The 24,518-nt window shown below is 37.8% G+C and overlaps 1 protein-coding gene across 1 annotated transcript in view; it reads right to left on the bottom strand.

The window, feature by feature from the left end:
- Positions 1 to 24,518, bottom strand: part of SLC9A9 (solute carrier family 9 member A9) — a 598,822-nt gene that overhangs the window by 101,195 nt on the left and 473,109 nt on the right. The window contains exons 13-14 of the mRNA XM_030816700.1: positions 24,184 to 24,238; positions 3,616 to 3,695 (exon numbers count right to left, since the gene is read on the bottom strand). Coding sequence (XP_030672560.1) covers positions 3,616 to 3,695; positions 24,184 to 24,238 — 135 coding nt within the window. The remainder of the gene's footprint in view (positions 1 to 3,615; positions 3,696 to 24,183; positions 24,239 to 24,518) is intronic.

Below are 24,518 nucleotides of genomic sequence, written 5' to 3'. Positions count from 1 at the left end.
TCTGATTCAGAAGTTGGGGACTCCTTCATGGTGGTGTTCTCTGTGTGACCAACAAAAACCTGTAACCTTGTTATCACACCGATATAGTACCAATAAATGTTCAAGATGTGAGCTCTGGACTGTACCATGTAAGGAGTCCTAATTATTCATTGTTTTAATGGTGACTTTATGAACATAGTGAGACATGAGGATTTACAGGTAGAGTAAGAGATATCATGGACAGAATTGTTTATAATCAAGTTTGTTTAGGTGTCTTGATGGACTTTAGGGTGAGACTAATCAGGGCTTGAATCATGAAATTGATAGTTACTAGCTACGGAAACAAAGTTATTTAAGTTATCTGGGAATTTGTTTCCTCCACATCAAAGAGGGTGGTTGTAAGAATTAAATAAAACAAAAAGAGTAGTTAAATGAAGAGAATTAAATGAATAACATTCCTCGCTGCTCAGTAACATTAGTTCCCTTTCTCACCTCCGCATTTCTCAATTTCGTCTTTGCACTCCATAATTTGGAATTGCTGCCCACGTTGAATCATAATGAACCTTAATTAATCATCAGTTTTGGCATCATAGGCTTCTTTCCAACAGGGGAGCCCTGTTGCAGCAGAGGCCAACCCAATCAGTAGTACACTTGTGTTGTTAGATCTCTAGACCCTCCCAGCCTCCTACAGAGCTGGGGAGGTGGAATGAAGTAATAAATGTAAAGCACTGAACACAGCGCTTGGCATTGTTCATCCTCATTGTATGTTAAGTTTTATAATTTTTATTCTGTAGTTTTTGGAAAACTTTTAGGGGAAGGTATGTATGTACTACTTATGCTATGAAAAAGAAAAGACAAAACTGTGTGAGTGACTGGTTTTATTGATAACAATGGTAAATTAAGAGGGGCTTTCTACCTTTGAGTCTGAATATTAGGCAGTAATCGAATATAAATTCGGTGATGTGATTGTTAGTTTTATGGGTCAACCTGGCTAGACTACTCAGTTATTCATTTAAACCCTAACTTAGGTGTCATTGTTGACACCTAAGGTATTTTGTAGATGTGGTTAATATCTGCAACTGACACTAAGTAAAGGAGTTTATCCTCAATACGGTGTGTGGGCCTTATGCAATCAGTTGCATGGACTTAACAGCAAAACTTAGGCTTTTCTGAGGAAGAAAGAATTCTGTCTAAGGACTGCAGTATGAGCTCCTGCCTGAATTTCCAGACAGAGAGCCTGCTCTGCAAATTTTGGACCTGCCAGCCCCACAACTGTATAAACCAATTCCTTGAAATAAATCTGTATGTATATGATATGTAAAGTACTTCTGCTGGTTCTATTTATTTGAAGAACCCTGACTGATATAGGTGTGTATGAAGTTATATAGTCTTTTCTTTTGTCTAATTATTTGTGGTACCTCATTTGCATGATACAATTCTACTGAAATGAAACTTTACAGCTCCAAACTACATAGCCAATTTCTTTCAGCCTCGTGACAATTTCTTTTTGGTCCAGGCCAGCAACCTGATCTCAGGATGAGGGGCTGATCTCTACACTGGTGGTGGCTGGCATAGCCTAACTTATGAAGTTCACAGGACACACTGCCTGGGTTCTGGGTGGACAATAGAATGAACATAAATACCAAATGGATAATTTGCTCTAAAATAACAGATATATTAAGAGGCCACATAGTTGAAACTGTTTGCTTGCTACTCTCTAGGTATAAATTCATTGTCTAAGTGAATATATATTTGTGTCGTGACGGCAGCATAGCAATTTCTAGAATGAATGTGCAGGAGGATAAATTACCATGAAAAGAGATATGACTGAGAGTGTAAATCTGCTTTTATTTTTGCTGGTCTGTCTATAATCATATGGAAATAAACCCCTGATGAAAGTGAGACAAAAACTATGACATCGTCTGAATTTAGTGTCACTGCCTTAAGCTAAAAATTTTGATGGGCTCCAACTTTTATTTTCTTGTCTTCAAGTTTTTTTTTTTCACTTTATTCCTTTTCTTCATTGTAAAGCTTTCCTCATAGCATTGTCAGAATTTGAACAAAAACATCTTTTATCTCATTTCTGATTTACCATGTTCTTTCTGGACATCTCATTGTGTTTACTTTTTAGTCAAATTTTTATAATTTTGAACAAACTGGGTTATCAGATGCTTATAAGCAATGACAGCAGCAAATTCTGCTTCCAAAGAGAGATCAAACAGGAGCAAAAACCAGCAATAACTTTCTAAGAACTAGCTTCCCTTAGAGAGACCAGAAAGTCTTCAGGTAATTAATGAGATACCAGAACCTTTAAGAAATAATTAATGGCCAAGATGGACTTCTCTCAAGATGGTGGCAACCTACATTTGTCCATAAAACTGAAAACTGAGCAAGAAAGGATATCTGGCCATAGATAAGAGAGCTATGAAAAAACAAAACTCTAACCTCAAAAACCCTCTATCTTCCACATCACCATTTAATAATTCTTGGAATGCCTACTTTTGCAAAATTCCTTTTTAATTCTCACATTGTTTTACTTTTGCTTATCTCTGCAATCTTCAATTGGTTTCTCTTCACTTCTTTCTTAATTTTTGCTTTCTATTTTCCAGTCATTCCTCTAATTTGCTTTCCTTTCCTTCCTGCCGTAAATTTCCTGTATTTCTCTTGCCTCCTCTCCCCTGTCCATTTTTACCTCTTTTTCTTCACCTAGTCTTTGAATTTCCTTTCCCTATTCTTAATTCTTCCTCCTCTCCCACTGATCTGTTGTGGCTTTAACCATTTTTGCTTAGGCACTTAAAATCATCCAGTGGCTGACATTTTCTCACTGAAAGGAGAGGGATTTGTGGCTGGAAAACTAGCTACGAAGACCCAACACATTCAATTTACAGTGCAGTTCTTTCCTTTCTTCCTTGGAGCTTTTGCCTGGGATTAGAGACGGACCGCTTACTGCAGCTCACAATGGCAAAACACTTCAGGCCTGACTTAGCCCCATGAATCACACGGCAAGGTATATCTGAGGTACTATGTTTACAGTGATTGCCAGATTTTTAAAATTGCCCTTCACTGGAAAAAGCTTATTCAAGTCTGCCTGGAAAACAAAGCAGTGCTATTTTATGATGAACTCTGATGAACTGGACTCATCTCCTTGGCCCATTTATTTTTGTTCCCTGTCCCAACCCCTTCATTTTTTACAGCATGAAACAAAAACACACAAATGGGTTCCTGGAAGAAGGGTGCAGGGAGCTGGGTTACCCTGGCCAGAGGCTGCTGAGACTGTTCATACAATGCCCTCAATCAAGCAGGCCTATTTGACCAGAAGTATTAGAGCTTTACAAAGGGAAGAAAAGCAAAACAGCTTCTTCAGGACTATATGATTTTATCAACTGGCATTATTGTCAGGAAAACATTAGATAAATTTGACTCTGAGAAGTTTCACTTTAGCTGTCTGAAACACTTAAGTATGGACTACCCTGCTTTTTATTTTATGAAATCATTCCTTTTTATAAGTTTGGCTGTGAATTCACTTTACCTTTTGGTGTTTCTTGAAGAGCAGGAGTGCACACTTCAACGATTAAGAGCTTAAAGTAATTCTCTGCCTGCAGCAGGATCTGTGAGATCGTTATTATCAAAGGATACTTGTGGTCGAAGCCATACCACATTCTGAAGAGCCGAGCACTCTCTGCTTTCGTCGTGTTTTTATCCAAGTTATTTGCTTCCTGGGGAGAAACAATAGAAAAAGGCATTGGGTAAAAAAAAAAAAAAAAAAAAAAAAAAAATAGAAAAAGGCATTGGGTAAATAGTCAAAAACATTTTAATATAAAAACACATGTCAAACGAAATTAAATTTAACTACATTTTAAAAAAAAACCTTTGTAGGTATAGGCATTTTCATCTAAATGGTGAAGCAGTCACCAGGCAAATTAGCTCATAAATCTTGCTATGTGGATGAGACCCTTTTGGAGTATTTCAACATTTACTTTTCTTAATAATCCCGATTTTATTAAATAGCTAAGAAATGCTTTTTTGACATCAATAAAAATGACATTTCTGTCATAGTGCTGTTGTGGGAATTTTACAGTTTACTTCTGTCAAATTTGGATGATATTTATTTATGGATTACCAAAACGTCAAGGCTAAAGTGAGGATAATAGTCTAATAAGTGTTACGCTATATTTGATTCATTTTGTTTGATAGATTATTACCAAAGGCTATTGGTTGGTTTTTGATATATTTCTGCCTAGATTATGAAGAGTTTTGAAATAGATATTCCTGATGAGAAGATTGCAACAATTGAATGTGCTTGTCTATCTCTTTTTTTCTTTCCCACAAGGGCCATAAAGGGTGAGAGGATGATAAAGAATTAAAGACAAAAAAGGAAGAGGAAGTGTTTGATGGGTGTTTTTGTGAGAGAAGGTGATGAAATGTGAAAAAAAAAGGGAAGAAAGTGAATTTTTTTTGTGAGCTTTAGAGACAGATAATAAGATGTAAGGAGGGTACACAGTGGCATTTTTACTGTATTCCATTTTGTGTGTTAAGAGAATTTCAATCAGTTGTAATTATCCTCATCATTAAAAGCATTTATATATCTTAATGTGGGCTTTGTTGCTATGTCTGGACCCACAGTTTTCATGCCCAAATTGTGTCATAAGTTGCAGTCCAGTAGTAATATGAATAGTCTTCTGAGGATATATATGACCCATGGAAGACAATGGAAGTCGACTGGACGCTCCACAGCCAGCCCTTAGATGAGCTCAAATTGATTTGCTTTTATTTTTTTTTTGTCCTTTTCTAGCCAGTTCCATCATTGATTAATGATAAATAGCTGGACACAAAAGGCTGTGTTCTACCCCGGGAAGCATACGTGTACCAGTAGATGCTGCTGTTCTATCCCCCACAAATGAAATGGAACTACAAGAAAGCAAAGTGTGCTTCACGTTTAGTCAGCCATTTATCCTTTGTTTAAAATGGCTGAAGCAGAGACTCACAATGAAATTAAAACCCAAACTATTCATTGTCTTTTTCACTGATTGTCTTAAGATTTCTGATTTTTCAAGCCTTGCATTTTTCCAAACAGTGTCCCCTAGAGTATCACTGTTCACTTGATGTTGATGGAAATCTTGTGCTAATCATTCAGGAAAGGATGGGGTCTACAGTGTTAAATAGGTTTCTTAAATGGAGGACTTCTCATTCATTGCAGCACTATTCACAATAGCAAAGACATAGAAGTAACCTAAATGCCCACCAATGGTAGACAAGATAAAGAAAATGTGGTACATATATACCCTGGAATAATATGCACTCATAAAAAGGAATGAGATTATGTCTTTTGCAGGAACATGGATGGAGCTGGAGGCTATTATCCTTATTAAACTAATGCAGGAAGAGAAAACCAAATACCACATGTTCTTACTTATAAGTGGAAGCTAAATGATGAGAACACATGGACACAAAGATGGAAACAATACACACTAGGGCCTACCTGAGGGTGGAAGGAGGGAGAGGTCACAAAAAATAACTATTGGTACTAGACTTAGTATCTGGGAGATGAAACAGTCTATATCACAAACCCCTGTGACACAAGTTTACCTATATAACAAACCTGCACATGTATACTTGAACCTAAAATAAAAGTTAAAAAAGAAAGGAAAATGTAGAACTTCTCAGTCTTTCATTTATAAATGAGCATTGCAAATCTTCAACAGAAAGTGTGTCTCAAAGTTACTTGGCCATGGAATCTATTCCCATTCCCAGTCTCTATTGTGGGACACTGATGATCTTTTTCCTGGACATTAGAGTTCCACAGGTCTCTATTTCCTGATACGGCTGGAGTGCCATGCCTTGTTATCTATCGTCAGAATTTACACATATTTCCTCAAGAAAGGAAACCAGGGTGTCTGGTTCAATTTCTATCCTTCCCTATACCTTTCTCGAAGCATTTCTACCCCAGCAAAGGTATCAGATTTGCAAAATCACTGTTGCCCACAGTGTTTTCTTCATCATCCTCAAACATCTGCAAATTGTTTCTGAGCCACTGTTTCTCAACAGCATACTGGGGTTCATATGGCAAAGCAAAACTGCTCATGTTGAGCTAAACTAGTTATGAAAAGCTCAGGGCCAAGGGTGGGGACTTTCCTTTTTTCCCACCCTTTAAGAATAAGGATACACAGCTTTTTCTCCATCAACAATCATAGGTAATTTTTGATAGTGGATAATATCTACTGATGACTAGAAAGTCATTTAAAAAGCTGATAAAAAGGAATGAGAGCAAATTCCCATTTTTTGTTCGTTTTTAATGTAAGGGTGGGCAGTGTTGTGGTGAGCTATACTGGCAATCAGGGGCCGGGATTCTGGCAGCCAGTCTGCAGCACTGCAGCTGAATGATGTTCCCAGTAATGATGGTCTCAAGCTATTGAATGCCCATTAACTCCCAGGCAGAATGCTAGTCACATTATCCAGTCATTAATTTTTTCAGTCATTATTGTTTCAATTCTCACTCTATCAAGGTAGGTTGCATTGTACCTATTTTGCACATAGGGATTTTAGAGAGTCTTAGAGAAGGAAAGGAATGAGTTCAAAGTCACACAACTAGAAGGTAAGTCTAGGACTGCTGGACTCCAAAGAGAATGCTTTTCTGCAAGTGTCTAATTCAGCCTTTAATTCAAAAGCACAGACATTCTATTAACAGACTACGTGACTTCAATGGGCTGCAGTTTCCTTGTCTGTAAAATGAATTGAGGAAATTGGACTGGCTGGTCTCTTAGGTCCTAATCATATGGAAAAGACTTTTTATTAATGACAATAGTAATAGCTATACTTCTTGAACACTTACCATATGCCAGACACTATTCTAAGTACTTTTCATATATTAACACTTCAGATTCTTGTGATTATTTGATGAAGTGTGGCCTATTATTATTCCTATTTTACAGATGAAGAAACTGATGTAACTGGGATACATATAGGTTTCCAAGAATACTGAGGCCCCTAAGCAGGCAAGATTCCTCTTATCTAGATGGGGCCCCAGGACACAAGTGGAGAGCAAACTAGTGCAAAAGGGGAAGTCAGAGCAATGGAATGCTCCTCCTGCAGGCTGAGATACAGCAGGTACACATACCCCAAAACATAATGAAAATGTAGGGCTCCCCTCAGCTGGGTGAACTGCCAATGGCTTTGAAAATGTCCCCATAGAAACTTAACTTTAGCGTTAGGAATTTCTTTAGACTTCTAGATACTGGTTTCAAGGTTTCCCAAGGTCTTAGAAATCCTCTCTTTTTCTCCTTTTCCTCTGCTTTTTATTTCCCGAGGGGAAAATATCAGAACTCATATGCACTTCTGAAAGAGCTTATACTCTATTTTTGGCAAACCTTCCAGGGATGTTTATGGTCGGCTGATGGGAGCAACATCCATTAGGTAGTATTTCGGAAAAATATTAACACATGCAATCTCTTTTTAAAAAACCTTCATTTTATGTGGGTGACTGGAGATGTTATTCATTTCAATACTTTGTGAGGAATAAACTTGGATCTAATTAGAATAAAACATCTGTGAAATATGTTTTCCCAGGTGGGGAAAATACCACCGATGACCCAGCATTGACATTTATACCGATCCTAGATAAAATGTTCAGAATATGTCTTAAATATCTTTTGGCCCAGTTCCGGATCCATTCGTTTATTTCTCTGAAGTTATTGATGACTTAATAACTTGGTTATGAAAGGCCATCAGTAAATGAGTAGAAATAAATGAATTAGTCTAGTGTATGCTCTGCTTGTGCACTGAGGGTTGAAGATAAATGTGCTAAGGAAAGGCTGGCCTTTGAAATCACCCTGGAACAGGGAAGGTATCTGATGAGGCAGCACAGAGAGCCAGCCCACGGGAGGGTCCAGATGGGCAGCGGACAGCAGGTAGCATCAATCTATCTGGATTCTTCTGAAGCAGGGATCAGCTCACACCTCAAGGACAATAGATGTGAGCAGTCATCACAAGTTGAATCTGGAACTTGATGGTATTTTTCTTATCATTAGTGATATTTCTTCTCTTTGGAGGATCTTTATTCCAGAGGGGATGTGGTGTGCATGTTAGAACAAGCACAGGCTCCAGAAACTGAAGACCAAGATTTGAGTTTAGTTACAACATTTTAGTAATAATACTATTACTAATGACGCCAACTCTGAGTCTCATGTTTCACAGCTATAAATGGGAACTGGTGAGTCAAGCATGTTGAATCTCAACTTTTATTTAACTAGATACTCTAAGCAGCAGAATATTTGATACATGGGGATTTTCTGGCTCTTTTATTAACCTCTTTTTTTCTGGGGAAATTTTAAAAATGACTGGGCCATTTGATATCTTTTTCTCCTTAAATAAGGCAATAGACTAGAGGTTGGGAAGTGACAGGATAGCAGGCAGTGGGTAGTTTTCTTTTAGGTGATCCCCTAATACTTAACACCCTCTAGAGAGAGAGCAACAGAAAAATTCTGATTGATGGTACTCTGTTTCGTGCTTATTTGAACCCCTGAGAGAAAACAAAAGGTTCCGGCAAGAAATCTGTGAAAAACAGACACCAAAGCAAGAAGGGACTGTTTATTGTATTAACTTTGATGAAAAAGAACTAGGCAAATGTAAATACATTCCTCCGTCAATATTCAAATATGAGGACTTTGCTAAGTGAACTGGATGAACTCTGCTTTGGGATAATCATATGGGATTGCTCCTCATTTCAGGGGGATTCAGTGGATTAAGTGAGAGAGGGAGGATTTTCCTTTCAATTTCTCAAGAGTTCATATTCATTATTAATGTCAGTGAAAGTTGCACCAACTGATAACAAAGACAAATAATTATCATAATAAATCTGCAGCCAAGGCAATTAGGCAGGAGAAGGAAATAAAGGGTATTCAATTAGGAAAACAGGAAGTCAAATTGTCCCTGTTTGCAGATGACATGATTGTATATCTAGAAAATCCCACTGTCTCAGCCCAAAATCTCCTTAAGCTGATAAGCAACTTAAGCAAATTCTCAGGATACAAAATCAATGTACAAAAATCACAAGCATTCTTATACACCAATAACACACAAACAGAGAGCCAAATCATGAGTGAACTCCCATTCACAACTGCTTCAAAGAGAATAAAATACCTAGGAATCCAACTTACAGGGGACGTGAAGGACCTCTTCAAGGAGAACTACACCACTGCTCAATGAAATAAAAGAGGATACAAACAAATGGAAGAACATTCCATGCTCATGGGTTGGAAGAATCAATATCGTGAAAATGGCCATACTGCCCAAGGTAATTTATAGATTCAATGCCATCCCCATCAAGCTACCAATGACTTTCTTCACAGAATTGGAAAAAACTACTTTAAAGTTTACATGGAACCGAAAAAGAGCCCGCATCGCCCAGTCAATCCCAACGTGAAAGAAGAAAGCTGGAGGCATCACGCTACCTGACTTCAAACTATACTACAAGGTTATAGATCAATGGAACAGAACAGAGCCCTCAGAAATAACCCCGCATACCCACAACTATCTGATCTTTGACAAACCTGACAAAAACAAGCAATGGGGAAAGGATTCCCTACTTAATAAATGGTGCTGGGAAAACTGCCTAGCTATAGGTAGAAAGCTGAAACTGGATCCCTTCCTTACACCTTATACAAAAATTAATTCAAGGTGGATTACAGACTTACATGTTAGACCTAAAACCATAAAGACCCTAGAAGAAAACCTAGGCATTACCATTCAGGACATAGGCGTGGGCAAGGACTTCATGTCTAAAACACCAAAAGCAATGGCAACAAAAGCCAAAATCGACAAATGGGATCTCATTAAACTAAAGAGCTTCTGCACAGCAAATGAAACTACCCTCAGAGTGAACAGGCAACCTACAGAACGGGAGAAAATTTTTGCAATCTACTCATCTGACAGAGGGCTAATATCCAGAATCTACAATGAACCCAAACAAATTTACAAGAAAAAAACAAACAACCCCATCAAAAAGTGGTCGAAGGACATGAACAGACACTTCTCAAAAGAAGACATTTATGCAGCCAAAAAACACATGAAGAAATGCTCATCATCACTGGCCCTCAGAGAAATGCAAATCAAAACCACAATGAGATACCATCTCACACCAGTTAGAATGGCCATCATTAAAAACTCAGGAAACAACAGGTGCTGGAGAGGATGTGGAGAAATAGGAACACTTTTACACTGTTGGTGGGACTGTAAACTAGTTCAACCATTGTGGAAGTCAGTGTGGCGATTCCTCAGGGATCTAGAACTAGAAATACCATTTGACCCAGCCATCCCACTACTGGGTATATACCCAAAGGAGTATAAATCATGCTGCTATAAAGACACATGCACACGTATGTTTATTGCAGCACTATTCACAATAGCAAAGACTTGGAACCAACCCAAATGTCCAACAATGATAGACTGGATTAAGAAAATGTGGCACATATACACCATGGAATACTATGCAGCTATAAAAATGATTAGTTCATGTCCTTTGTAGGGACATGGATGAAGCTGGAAACCATCATTCTCAGCAAACTATCGCAAGGACAAGAAACCAAACACCGCATGTTCTCACTCATAGGTGGGAATTGAACAATGAGAACACATGGACACAGGAAGGGGAACATCACACTCCGGGGCCTGTTGTGGGGTGGGGGGAGGGGGGAGGGATAGCATTAGGAGATATACCTAATGCTAAATGATGAGTTAATGGGTGTAGCACACCAACATGGCACATGTATACATATGTAACAAACCTGCACATTGTGCATATGTACCCTAAAACTTAAAGTATAATAAAAAAAAAATCTGCAGAGCTCTTTATGGGCTCCAAGGCACTTTTTAAGATCGTACATGTGAATAGAATTTGTTATCAATACGTTCGCCCTACTGTCTCCTTCCAAATTGGAGTGTATTTGTATAACAATTTCAAATGCATTGCCTTGATTTTCTAATTACCAAGGACAGGATCAGATTCCATGCTTCTAAAGAGAAAGAATTCTGGGTTCTGAAGAGGGTACACAGTATATAATTAAGGGGTAAATAGAAATATTTTTTTCAAATTTACATTTTAAAAGGTGAATCATTAATTCTTAGCCTCTGCATAGAAAGCACTTTATAAAAATATTCTCACCTTCCCAATACCCAGTTAAATTCATAAATGTTACCAGGAAGATAGAGTCAGAAAATACATGCCTAGAGAGAAAAAAACTGAGACAACTAGCCACAGATGGATAAAACTGTTAAGATGACACAGAGATCTCACAGATAGACTACCAGATGGGCTTGGCTCATGCTTTAGCTACAAAGAAAGGGCTTGGTCCAGGTAACTCTGTCTGTACAGTAGATCCAAGTTAATCCAGAGGTAAATAAATTCTTTGGTTCAGGAAAATAGAGTATGATATTGTGGTGGTCTTAAAGTGTATATCTATGCATTCTTTGATATTTTTTCCTTTAAAACATGGAACTTACCTAGAGGTAGAAAGTAGAATTGTGGTTACCAGAGGCTGGGAAGCGTAGTTGGGAGGGGAGGCTAGAGAGAGGTTAATAGGTACCAAATTACAGCTAGATAGGAAGAATAAGTTCTAGTGTTCTGCAGCACTGTGGGGTGAATGTAGTTAACAATAATTCACTGCATAATTTCAAGTAGCTAGAAGAGAGGATTTTAAATGTTCCTAATACAAAGAAATGAGAAATGTTTGAGGTAATGGCTATGCTAATTACCTTGACTTGATCATTACACATTGTATACATGTATCAAATTATCATTCTGTACCCTATAAGTATGTACAATTATTACGCGCCAATTAAAAATTTTAAAATTAAAAAAAATCTCTTTGAAGGAAAAAAAAAGATGGGGCCTAATTTCTCTTCCTCTTGGGTGTGGGTCATACTTAATGGCTCATTTTTAATAAATAGAATATAGCAGAAATGATGGTGTGTCATATCCAAGAGTAGGTCATAAAAAGGCACTGTGGCTTTCTTTTTTGCTGTCTCTCTTGGACCACGTGCTCTAAGAAAAGTTGGCTGCCCTGTTGTGAGGATGCTCAAGAAGCTCTGTGGAGAGATCCATGTGGAAAGGAATTAAGTATGCCTGCCAATGGCCAGTAAGGGACAGAGGCCTTCTGCCAACATGGAAGCGAATCCTCTAGGCCCAGTCCAGCCTTCAGATGATTCTAACTTTAGCTGACATCTTGACTGCAACCTCATGGAAGACCTTGCATCAGAAACACTCAGTTAAGTTGCTTTCCAATTCCTGATCCACAGAAACTTCGAGATAATAAATGTGGGTTGTTTTAAGCCACTATATTTTAGGATAATTTTTTATGCAGCAATAGAAAATTAATACAGTGATATACTGGAATAATAAATTCTAGATGTGAAAGGTATTGAAATATGATTTGGAAAGAGATAATAAAATGTTGATGCCTACAACTGCATAGCTCTTTACAGTTTATGAAGTGTTTTCACAAAAGTAACATTTGTGGTATAGAAGACATATGTTCCCTCTTAAAAGTATATCAAAAACTATCCTGGGTCCAATATACCCATCTTACAGATTGAAGATTAAATACAAAGACAAAAAATGACGGACCAACTTAGAGGAGGAAGTTCACAGCATCTCACTGTACCTGCTTCATCGTATTCTTAACTAACGCCGGACATATGTCATAATTCAGCTGGTGTGATAACTCTTTTATATACATGCACACAAGCATATGCACGCATGTGCACATACACACACACACCCTAACAAATAATTTTCCTGGAACAAGAAGATGCTGGTTCATGCTAATAACAAAACCCAGAGCCACTACTGCCATAGTAAAGATAAGAGTCTCACGTTTAGATTTGTGATTCCATTATTTAGCATTTTGTATGTGTCTAAAAACAAAAGAAAACAATGTATCTCCCTACAAAACCACTTCAACATCACTTTCACGATGACTAGCCATGATAGAATAACTGGATCATAAACATACGATAGGATTCAGATATTGGATAATTGGCAGCAAAGGACTGTGATCCTTGAAAGAAGGGAAGAAATGAGGTGAGCCCTCTATTCTCCTTGACTTGCTGCCTATAAGTCATTCCCTTGAAGGTAAGGAGATAAAAAGTTCAAGCAGAGAACAGCAGTCTCACTGAGTCGAAGAGCTAGAGATGGGAATTAGGGTACCGTTGGTGTGGCTGTGTACAGAGAGGAGGAAACCGCACAGAGAGGACACCCAGAAGTCTGTGAAGATATTTCCCTTATGTGCTTGGCTTGGTTGAACACTGACCCGTACATGTACAGGTTGAGGTTCACAAAGGCTTGCAGGGAGAAACTCCTGTGAAACTGAGAAATAAATGGAGAGATTAAGACCACATAGTGCTGGGAAACGCTGCAGTTTTGTCCAGCTAAAGCCAAAAGTCAGCTATTCTATTGAGACCTCAGAAAAAAGCATGCTTTATGAGTAAGGACAATGTTCTAGAATAATGACCATGCCCTAAAACCGAGGATGAAATGAAAATATATCAAGGCAGGCAAGCTTAGAACTAAGGCTTACAAGATTTTAATGGCTTGACTGAATAAAATTCAGCAACCTTTATAGAATACTCCACACTCCATTCAATGTAATATTCATAATGCCTAGCATATCATAACAACTGCTAGACATGGGAGGAAGCAGTAAAGCATGACCTGCAGCCAGAAGAAAGGTAACCTATAGAAACAGAACTTGAAATGACTCAGATGCTGGAATTAACAGGCAATGGCATTAAAATACTCTAAAAAGTATGCTAGGGAATTTAAAGACAAAGAGACAATGAAAACACAAGTGAAGATTTCAGAAGGATGTAAATTGTATTAAAAGAACAAAATGGAAATTCTAGAATCAGGCAAGAGAAGGAAATAAAGGGCATCCAAATTGGAAAAGAAGAAGTCCAGCTGTAACTGTTCACTGAGGATGTGATTGTACATCTAGAAAACCCTAAAGACCCCTCCAAAAGACAACTGGATTTGATAAAGTAATTCAGTAAAGTCTCAGGTTACAAAATCAATGTACAGAAATCAGTAGCACTGCTGTATACCAACAGTGACCAAGCTGAGAATCAAATCAAGAACTCAATCCCTTTTACAACAGCTTCAAAGAGAGATAAAATACCTAGAATATATTTAACCAAGGAGGCGAAAGATCTCTATGAGTAGAACTACAAAAACACTGCTGAAAGAAATCATAGATCCAAATAAATGGAAACATATCACATGGTTATGGATTAGAAGAATCAATATCATGAAAGTGACCATACTGCCTAAAGCAGTCTACAGATCCAATGCAGTTCCTATCAAAATAACTAACATTTTTCACAGAATTAGAAAAAACAATTCTAAAATTCATATGGAACAAAAAGAGCCTGAATAGTCAAAGCAATCCTAAGCAAAAAGAAAAAATCTGGAGGCATCACATTACTGGACTTCCAATTATACTACCAAGGCTATAGTTACCAAAACAGCACGATACTGGTATAAAAGTAGATACATAGACCAATGGAATGGTCTAAATGGTGCTGGGAAAATCAGATAGCCACATGCAGAAGAATGAAAGTGAATCTCTCTCTCACCTTATTAAAAAAACTGAAGATGGATTAAAGACATAAATCTAAGACTTGAAACCATAAAAATTCTAGACGATAACCTAGGAAAAACTCTTCTGGACATTGATTTAGGCAAAGAATTCATGACTAAGACCCCAAAAGCAAATGCAACTAAAACAAAAATAAATGGGACCTAATTAACCTAAAAAACTTATGTGTAGCAAAATAAATTATCAATAGAGCAAACTACAGAATGGGATAAAATATTTGCAAACTATGCATCTGACAAGAAACTGTATCCAGAATCTATAAGGAACTCAAACGGATCAAGAAAAATAACAATCCCATCAAAAGGTGGACAAATGACATGGTAGACATTTCTCAAAAGAAGAAATACAAATGGCAAAAAAATAAGGAAAAATGTTCAACATTACTATTCATCAGGGAAATGCAAATTAAAGCCACAATGAGATACTACTTTACTGCTGCAAGAATGGCCATTATTAAAAAGTCAAAAAACAATAGTTGTTGGCATGAATGTGATGAAAAGGGAATGCTTATACACTACTGATGGGAATGTAAATTAGTACAATCTCTATGGAAAACAGTATGGAGATTTCTTAAAGAACTAAAAGTAGATTTACCATTTAATCCAGCAATTCCACTACTGGGTATCTACCCAAAGGAAAATAAGTCAATATATCAAAAAGACACCTGCACACGTATATTTATTGCAATACAATTCACAACTGTAAAGATATGGCACCAACCTAAGTGCCCATTGGCCAATGAGTGGCTAAAGAAAATGTGGTATATATATATCACTGAACATTTCTCAGCCGTAAAAAAGAATGAAATAATGTCTTTTGCAGCAACTCAGATGGAGTGAGAGGCCATTGTTCTAAATGAAATAACTCAGGAATTGTAAACCAAATAACTTTTGTTCTTACCTATAAATGTAAGCTAAGCTACGGGTATGTAAAGGCATACAGAATGACATAATGCAATTGAGAGACTTAGAAGAGGGAGGTTGAGAGGAGCTAAGGATTAAAAAACTACACATTGGGTACCATGTATACCACTCCAGTGATGGGTGCACTAAAATCTCAGACTTCACCACTATATAATTCATCCATGTAACCAAAAACCATTGTATCCCCAAAGCCACTGAAATAGTAAAACAAAAAATAGCCATCAAAAATTTCTAGAACCAAGAAGTACAATATTTGGAATTAAAAATGTACTAGATCAGCTTAAGGGCAGATTGGATACTAAGAAGAAAGTGTCAGTGAACTTGAAAAGAGATCAATAAAAATTATGTAATTTGTAGAACACAGAGAAACAAGATTAAAATAGACTAATACCTAAGTGATATGAGAAAAAATATTAAGTAGCCTAATATATATAAGATTGGAGGGCTAGAAAGAGGGCAGTAGGAACATGGAGAACAAAAATTTTTCAAAAAGCAATAGTTGAATATTTCCTGAATTTGATGAAAAATATCAACCAACAGTTCCAAGAAATTCAGTGAACCCAAATTAGGATAAATTCGAAGAAAACTAGGCACATAAGAATCAAACTTCTAAAAACTAGAGATAAAGAGAAAAAATCTTAAAAGCAACCAGGGAAAGCCAGAGCATATTATGTTCCAGGAAATTAAAAAAAGTTCAACTGACTTTTATCAGAAAAAAATGGAGGCCAGAGGCCAGGCCCGATGGCTCACACCTGTAATCCCAGCACTTTGGAAGGCTGAGGCAGGCGGATCACGAGGTCAGGAGATAGAGACCATCCTGGCTAACACGGTGAAACCCCGTCTGTACTAAAAATACAAAAAATTAGCTGGGCGTGGTGGCGGGCGCCTGTAGTCCCAGCTACTCGGGAGGCTGAGGCAGGAGAAATTGCGTGAACCCAGGAGGCGGAGCTTGCAGTGAGCCGAGATCGCGCCACTGCACTCCAGCCTGGGAGACGGGGAGACTCCGTCTCAAAAAAAAAAAAAAAAAAAAATGGAGGCCAGAACACAACAGAATGTGATTTTCAAAGCGTTGACTTTCAAAGAAGACAACTATCAAGCCAGAATCCTATATCCAGTGAAAAGCATATTAAGCACTATTTAACAGATAAAGAAACAGGAAAATTCCTAATTATAATTGGAGGTTTTATGTTAAATTTTTATTTTTTTAAAACGATTTTTTGTGGGTACATAGTAGGTATATATATTTATGGGGTACGTGAGATGTTTTGATACAGGCATGCAATGTGGAATAAGCACATTATGGAGAATGGGGTATCCACCCTCTTACATTTATCCTTTGAATTGCACACAATCCAGTTACATTCTTTAAATTATTTTAAAATATACAATTAATTAATTATTGACTATAGTCATTTTATTTTGCTATCAAATAGTAGGTCTTATTCATCTTTTCTATTTTTTGTACCCATTAACCATCCCCACCTTTCCCCCTCCCCCAAACACCTACTACTCTTCCTAGACACTTCTAACCATCCTTCTACTCTCTAGATCCATGAGTTCAATTGTTCACTTGGGGGTTTATCAGTAACTGATAAAATAAGTAGACAAAAAAACAAGTTGACATAATTTACACTTACTGAGCTATGCCAACTGGATTCTGCAGTTGTTTGGTATAGTATTGAAACAGTTGCAAGAATATACATTCAAGTACACATGGAATATTCACCAAGATATATCCATTGGAACCATAAAATAAGTATCAGTACGTTTCAAAAGTCTGAAATTGTACAGATTACTATAAGGTCCAAACTGTTTACATTGGCCCATGTGACCTATATGGCAGACTAATTGCATTAGAGGTGCCATTTTTTCATCCCTGTATCTATGGCCTTTTCCATGTAAATCTGCAGTTCTTTTGACCAAATAGGAGCCATTTATTCATACACCTGTTTTTTAGGACGACCTTATAATTTTCTCTGGTCAACAGAGTGTAGCAGCAGTACCAACATATCACTTCTGATGCTCGGCCTCAAGAAACCTTGCCTGTTTTTGCTTACATTCTTGCCCTCTGTCATGGCCAGGAGAAAGACATACTCAGGGTAGCCCACTGGTCCCAGATGAGATGAGAATCATGTGGTGCACAGCTGAGGCACTTAAGTCATTCCTATTAAGGTTATCCTAGATCAGCTGACAGCTCTCCAACTCCAGACACATGAGCAAGCCTAGCTAAGATCAGCAGTTATCTAGCAAATTGTAGCTGACCCTGGACATATGAACAAGTCCACTGTAGAACAACTGAACCCCACAGACTTGTGAGATAAGTATTTATTGTTCATGCCTCTGAGATTTTGCTTGTTATGCAGTATTATGTGGCAATAGATAACTGATCCTGCCTATATCTCTGAGTCATAGCTTATAATAGTCTTGGTGGCTCACTGTAGCTATACTTGTACCTTTGCTATTTCTCGAACAGGTAGGCATGTTCCTGCCTCAGGGCCCTTGTCTTGTCTAGTATGTTCTTCCTTTAGACATCTGCATGAATAAGAGCTAAAGACTGGTTGGCACCTCAACCCTTGCTGGGAGGAAGTAACAAGCAGAGAATGATGCAGGATGGCCCTCTCCTCCTGGGAGACAGTAGAGCCTGCTACACTGTGAGTGAAGGATGACACACTTTGCAGTAGGAAAAGACCTCCTAGACAATGGACCCATACTCACAGTTTACTGGGTTTGGGTGAAGGGAAGGATTCCAAGGATGAGGAATATACTCTAGCCTCTTGAAATGAGAATATGCTTGATACTCTCTATAGGGTTGGGAAATGAGGCTGGCCAGGAGTTAACAGGGAAAGGATTACTCAAATGTTAACTGACAGGCTATCCTTGCTGGGAAGAAATAACACGTTTATAGATTGGATGTGATGCAATGGTGAGAATGAAACAGCTTTGGCCTTTAGTTCTGGTTCAGCCCATCACTGGTTTGTTGTCTTGGGAAAATTAATTCTTTGAACTCCAATTTCATCATTTGTAAAATGGGAGTGATATAGGTATCTTGATTGGTCAAGGTAAAGATTAAATGTGATTATGTATATATACACATAGGTATGTAATTGTTAATCACTTAATATATAAAAATGCTCATTAAAGTATAGCTGCCACCTTCCACTTCTTCTTCCTTATCATTCCTACTTTCTAGAACATGTACTTGCAGAAACTACTGGTGAGATAAAAATATAGAATTTAGTCCTATGCAGTAAAAAGTTAGTAGGGAGAGGACATAATTTTGAATCTAAAAGCCATAAGTAAGTATAACCAAAATAAATTCAATGTTGGCCAAGGGAAAACCCAAGATATTTTCTCTGAAATGTTTATTTTATTTTTCTCAAAATACCATTAGTTACAATGACATTGGAATGACACAACATTACAAAAACTCTCACCTGGGTCACATCAAATTTTGAGACTCGTATTCTATTTCTGAAATATTTGTAGAAGTGTAGTGTGAAATTTACATTCTATAAGACTAACTCCAACAGTATAGGAGAAGCAAATGAAGAAAGTATGGAAAAATGTTGATAATTGTTAAGTTTGGGGGATGGGTATGTTGAGATTCATTATTCTCTTATCTTTGTGTTTATTAGGAACATTTGAAAATATTCACAAAGAAAAATTTTACTTAATGACCATGATGACCACACTGTCTGCTAAATTAATCTCTTCCCTTCTTGAACCTACTTATATTTCCAACTCTTGCAACTCTGGATGGCCCTGAATAAGAACTATCAATTGTGCAGAAGGACAAATACTTTTATTATTCACCCATGGCCTCTTCCAGGCTTCAAAGGTATTCCAGGTTATGGTTTTCTGGGAGTTAGCAAACAAGTCTTCATTCGCTTTACACCTTTCATATTTTTACAGATACTCTGTTGTGTCCCTTCTTAGTTCTAGTCTTTCTGATGGAAAAATCCTAATCCTTTTAATCCCCGTTGCTCTGGCAGCAGGTCCCTCTGTCAGTTATTGAAGTTGCCCTTCTTCAGACCTTTCTCACCTCTGCTGACTTTAATGTGCTGCAGGGACCAGAACTGATCCACCCAGGTTACACACAAGAATAAAGGACAACCAAAACCAGAATTTCAATGAAGGGACTTTCAGAAACAAAAGAAAATTGGAAGGTAACATCGAGAAACCGTAAAGTAACAAGCATTGTGTTAGAAAATGAAATTGTGTGAAAAAAGATGAAAATTATCCTCATCACAACAGCTGGCAGGGTGGAATGGGGAGAAATTTTTTTTTTAATGAGCTAATTCTATTACTTCCAAGCTCCAAACCAAACCATCAACGGTGTCTATCACATTAGAAAAAAACTCAAACCTAACACCAGAGCCAATGGTCTGGCCTCTGCCCCTGTGTGTTTCTCCCACCTTTTCTCCATCCGCTCCCACCTTGCTTACTCAGCTCCAGTGATGCTGGCCTTCCTGCTGCTTTTGTGCACACCATAACCCACTGTGACTCCAATGCCTCCATATTTGCTATAGCCTCTGCCAGACCACCTCTCCTCAACCCCTTCTCACATAGATTCTTTCCTCCACACATCATCTGGCCTCTGATCAAATGCCACTTCTACCCTGACCAAGCAGCCTCCTCCCCTGTTCTCTATCCTCTGACCTGCTTTACTGTGATCATGCTTTGAATGTATAGAATGTAGTTTACCTTTTTCTTATCAGTGTCCCCCATTAGAGTATATACTCTGGGAGGAAGACAGCTTTAAATTGGTAACTCCTGAATCCTCACATCTAGGTTAGTGCCATAGGAGTGGGTACCAAGAATTACTTGTATGAATAAATGAATGAATACATGCATGCATACCAGTTAAGAGTGGAAGCTCTGGAACCAAACTGTCCGGGTTCAAATTCCACCTCTCCCTTCTGTGTGTTCTTGGGCAAGTTTTGTCTCTGTGTACAATTTCCTTATTTGTAAAATGAAGATAATTATAGTACCCACTCAGGGTTATCTTGGAAATTAAGTGAGCAAATGCATATAAGGTGCTTAGAGCAGTGTTAAGAATAATAGCTAGTGCCCAATGAATATGGGAATGAGTACGATCAAATGGCAAAAGGGAAAAAGAGAAGCAATACTGGCACCCTTCCTTGAGTAGCAGGAGTTTTCTATTAAAAGACTGAAGGCGAGTGTGGTGCTCCAGTGACTCTCACCTACTCTGAAAGGGTGTGCTTTCAAGTACAAGGAATCAATTACAAGGGAAACTTCCTGTTGTGTGGGAGGCTACCTGAGGGTTTTGTTTTTCACGTTTAAGAGGCATAAAATTCACAACTGCAATATCTTCCAGTTCTCAAATTAGCATGTTTGCATGAAGTATGCATCCAGAGTGTAATATCTGCATATGGAACACAGGCTCTCTAAAGCTTTTGTGCCTAGTACAAATAATTGTGTAACACCATTCACACTCTAAAGGTATTGTATGGCAAAAAGGAAAGTTGTGACATTAGTAGTTAGCCACAGCTACAAGTTCACATTCCCAAAAGTTATTTTACTTTCCACAACAGAGAACAAAGAAAAATTTTAAAAACATATCAATATAATTTTAAATATATATAATTATATAGTTTATTCTTGATTTTGAGAGTGTATAATCAGTAACAGCTATAACTACCTGCAAAATTTTTAGCTTTTGGTAAGTAAGAAGGGTTTTTGTGTATCTGTTAAGGCTGCCCATTACAAAGATTAACCTATTTGTTAATGCAAACCCAGTTTAATAAATGCAAATCAAGGGGAAACATAACACCCCTCCTAAGAATTGGGGTTATGTTATATAATCCAACAAAGCAAGAGATGTTGATAATAAGACAGGTGTTGCCAGGCAAAATGAGAGCAGAGAGGTTCTTGACAGTTTGGGAAGTACCAAAAAATGGTCCAGGTTCAGCGGCAGCTGTGCGGACACTACAGCTTGTTACTTCCCGTCAGAGCCCACTGTTTCCTGTACTTGATACTGAAGATAAGAATTATCCCAATATGTGGAGAAAACCTCTTTCTGAAACGTAAGTTCTTTGGTAATCAAACATTATCATGAATAAGAATACTTACAGGATACTTCTTAAAAATAAAATCATTTGTAGGTAGCAGCAGTTCAGGAGGAGCCATGTCAATGATAATGCTACTTACTTAATATTTAGATAGTGCTTTATGTGTCCTCTCCAGGAGGCCCCAAGTGAGAAATTTCTTTAAAAACATAGTGATGTTTCATATCACTTGAGGAGAGGGTATTATTTTTCCTTCTAATGATGTGAATTTAATATATTACCAATTATTATTTCTTTATTTCCCCTTTGGCCGTCAGAAAGCTTACTTATAGTTTGACTACAGTAAGTCTATAAGGCCTTATGATCTGCTTATCCATGATTCTTTTTACCCCTCTGGTTTTGACTATCTGCTCTTATTAATATTTTTTACTGATTTTTAAAATTCCATAAAAATATTTTACTATTATATGTGGTGGTTTAAGCTGCCTCCAGTCATTCGTAAAATGAGATGGGTTTAGCTTAATTAAGTTGGGTCATTTTCATAAACCCAATTTCCCTTGATTATCATAAATAACAGCCTGGAGAGGCAGACGTTATTATCATTTACATTTTATAGAGAGGGAAACTGAGACCCAAAGGTGTAAACACCTTGCCCAAGACCCAAATATCACAGAGTTTTCACTGTTCTATATTATGCTATCCTATTTCTCTAATAAAAAAGTGACTTTTATTGCTATAATATCTTCAGGTAAGAGTTATTACTGATCTAACAATGATGAACTTTGTTTTAAAGTGTCACATGAATGAGATAAAATAAAATACATTTAAATTAGAAAGGATTCAGGCTAGCAGGAAATTTTTACCAAAAACGGTATATGTGATTGTAGAATATTAGGCAGTTAGAGGAAGATAGAGAATTTTATTTGATGAATTTTATAATTGTGTCTTTTCTTCTTTTAAAGAAAAAGGTATACAAGAAGGACAAAATTTAGATAAAAGATTTGCTTGAAGGTAGGAGAATGAATTATTTGACCTACACAAGATGAAAATGCTTTTTAAAAATCAGCCACCACCAGACATTACTGACTATTCATTATAGCCCACCAGTGTAAGGAGATGGGCTTTGATCTCCTTTCTAAGGTCACCAGGCTGGCTCTAATCCCAGTGCTTTGGACACCCCTGCTGTGCTCCATCCTGCAGTTAGGTATGTTTGCTGGACAATGGAGTCTGTGGAAACTGCCTGGCCTTGGAACACATGTGACAAAAAACCTCAAAGTACATGAGACCCAAGATTATCACCAACTTAATTTCCCAGCCTTTTCCACAGAGCACAGGCTTCTTTCTTTTTCACATCTGTGTGTGCCAGGAAAGCAGTGTCTTGCCCAGGAAAACTCACCAGTTGTGCCTCACTGATGGCATTATTGGAAAAACAGGCATGAAATAAGAGAGAGAGGGATTCCCTTAGAATACAAATACGCTCATAACACAATTCATTAAGCAATATCACTTATTTATGATACTCTCCTATTATATCTATGTCTGCCTACTTCTAATTTCAGCAAAAAGGTGTAAAATTTCCCTACATTTGCTTATTTGTGACAAGTACTGAGTTTAAAATGGCTAGTGCAAAACTGACAATGATAGATTCTACTTTGATGTTAGGTTCAAATTCAGTTTGGAGAATGCATTTCCCCTACTTGAGGTGATATGGTTTGGCTGTGTTCCACCCAAACCTCATCTTGAATTCTAACTCCCACAATTCCCATGTGTTGTGGGAGGAACCTGGTGGGAAGTAGTTGAATTATGGGGATGGGTCTTTCCTATGCTATGCTTGTGAGAGTGAATGGGTCTCACTAGATCTGATGGTTTTAAAAACAGTTTCCCTGCACAAGCCCTCTCTTTGACTGCCACCATCCACATAAGATGTGACTTGCTCTTCCTTGCCTTCTGCCCTTATTGTGAGGCCTCCCCAGCCATGTGGAACTGTAAGTCCATTAAACCTTTTTCCTGTATAAATTACCCAGTCTTGGGTATGTCTTCATCAGCATTGTGAAAATGAACTGATATATGAGGGAAGAGCTCATTGTTCTAAACAATTACCCCAAAGGATTTTCAGGTCTCTGTAGATAATTGTTGCTCAATTAAGTCAAGGATGGATCACCTAGACAGTTTTTTGGGCCTCAGACCTGATAAATGAGAAGCTATCCAGGAGAAATAAGTCAATTTGTTGTTTGTGCAACATGCATTGGACATACTTTGTGTAAATTTCACTGAGTCGGCTAGCTAGCAAGTTGCTGGGTTGGGGTTTGAACTATGAAGTGCCTCATTCCAAAAGCCATCATGGTATTGCTTGTACTTTGTAAAGTTTCCAGGCTTCCTGCTGCCATAGAGAGGCTTGCAAGTACATGCTAGTTCTAAGCATTCACATGCTAGAAGTTATCAACACTCTGAATTGCCTTGTATTTTATTGTAATCTCATTTGTTTTATCAGCAGAGGAAGCTCCGTTTAGAAATAGCTCCTTGGTCACATGCTGGACAAACATGGAACAGCCTACGGAACAGAACAATCGTATCTCTATATAATGTGCATTGGTTTCTTTGACTTGCCTGGTGTTGTGAGGAGGGGTCCTCCTTCAGATTTTCATCCAGGTCCACGCCGACTCTGTTAAAGAAAACCAAAAACTGGTCAATCCCCTGCTGCAGAAGGAATGAGGTAGTCTTGTGTGTCAGATGACCTAACCTAAACACAATGTGAATCTGAGAAAAGATTTGGCAGAAAACTATCCTACCTCTTCTTGAATCAAAAGAACCTCAGATTTATACCAAAATAAGAACTTGAACAGCTGGGCCTCAGGATGCTGGAGAAATTAAGCATCAACAGCAGCTCTTCACTACTGTCTTTCCTGGCAAGGTAAGCATCCCTGAGAACCTAGGACAGCAGC

The sequence above is a fragment of the Nomascus leucogenys genome, chromosome 8 (genome assembly GCF_006542625.1).
Source record: "Nomascus leucogenys isolate Asia chromosome 8, Asia_NLE_v1, whole genome shotgun sequence".
NCBI lineage: Eukaryota > Metazoa > Chordata > Mammalia > Primates > Hylobatidae > Nomascus > Nomascus leucogenys.
This window is presented reverse-complemented; position numbering and strand designations above follow the sequence as displayed.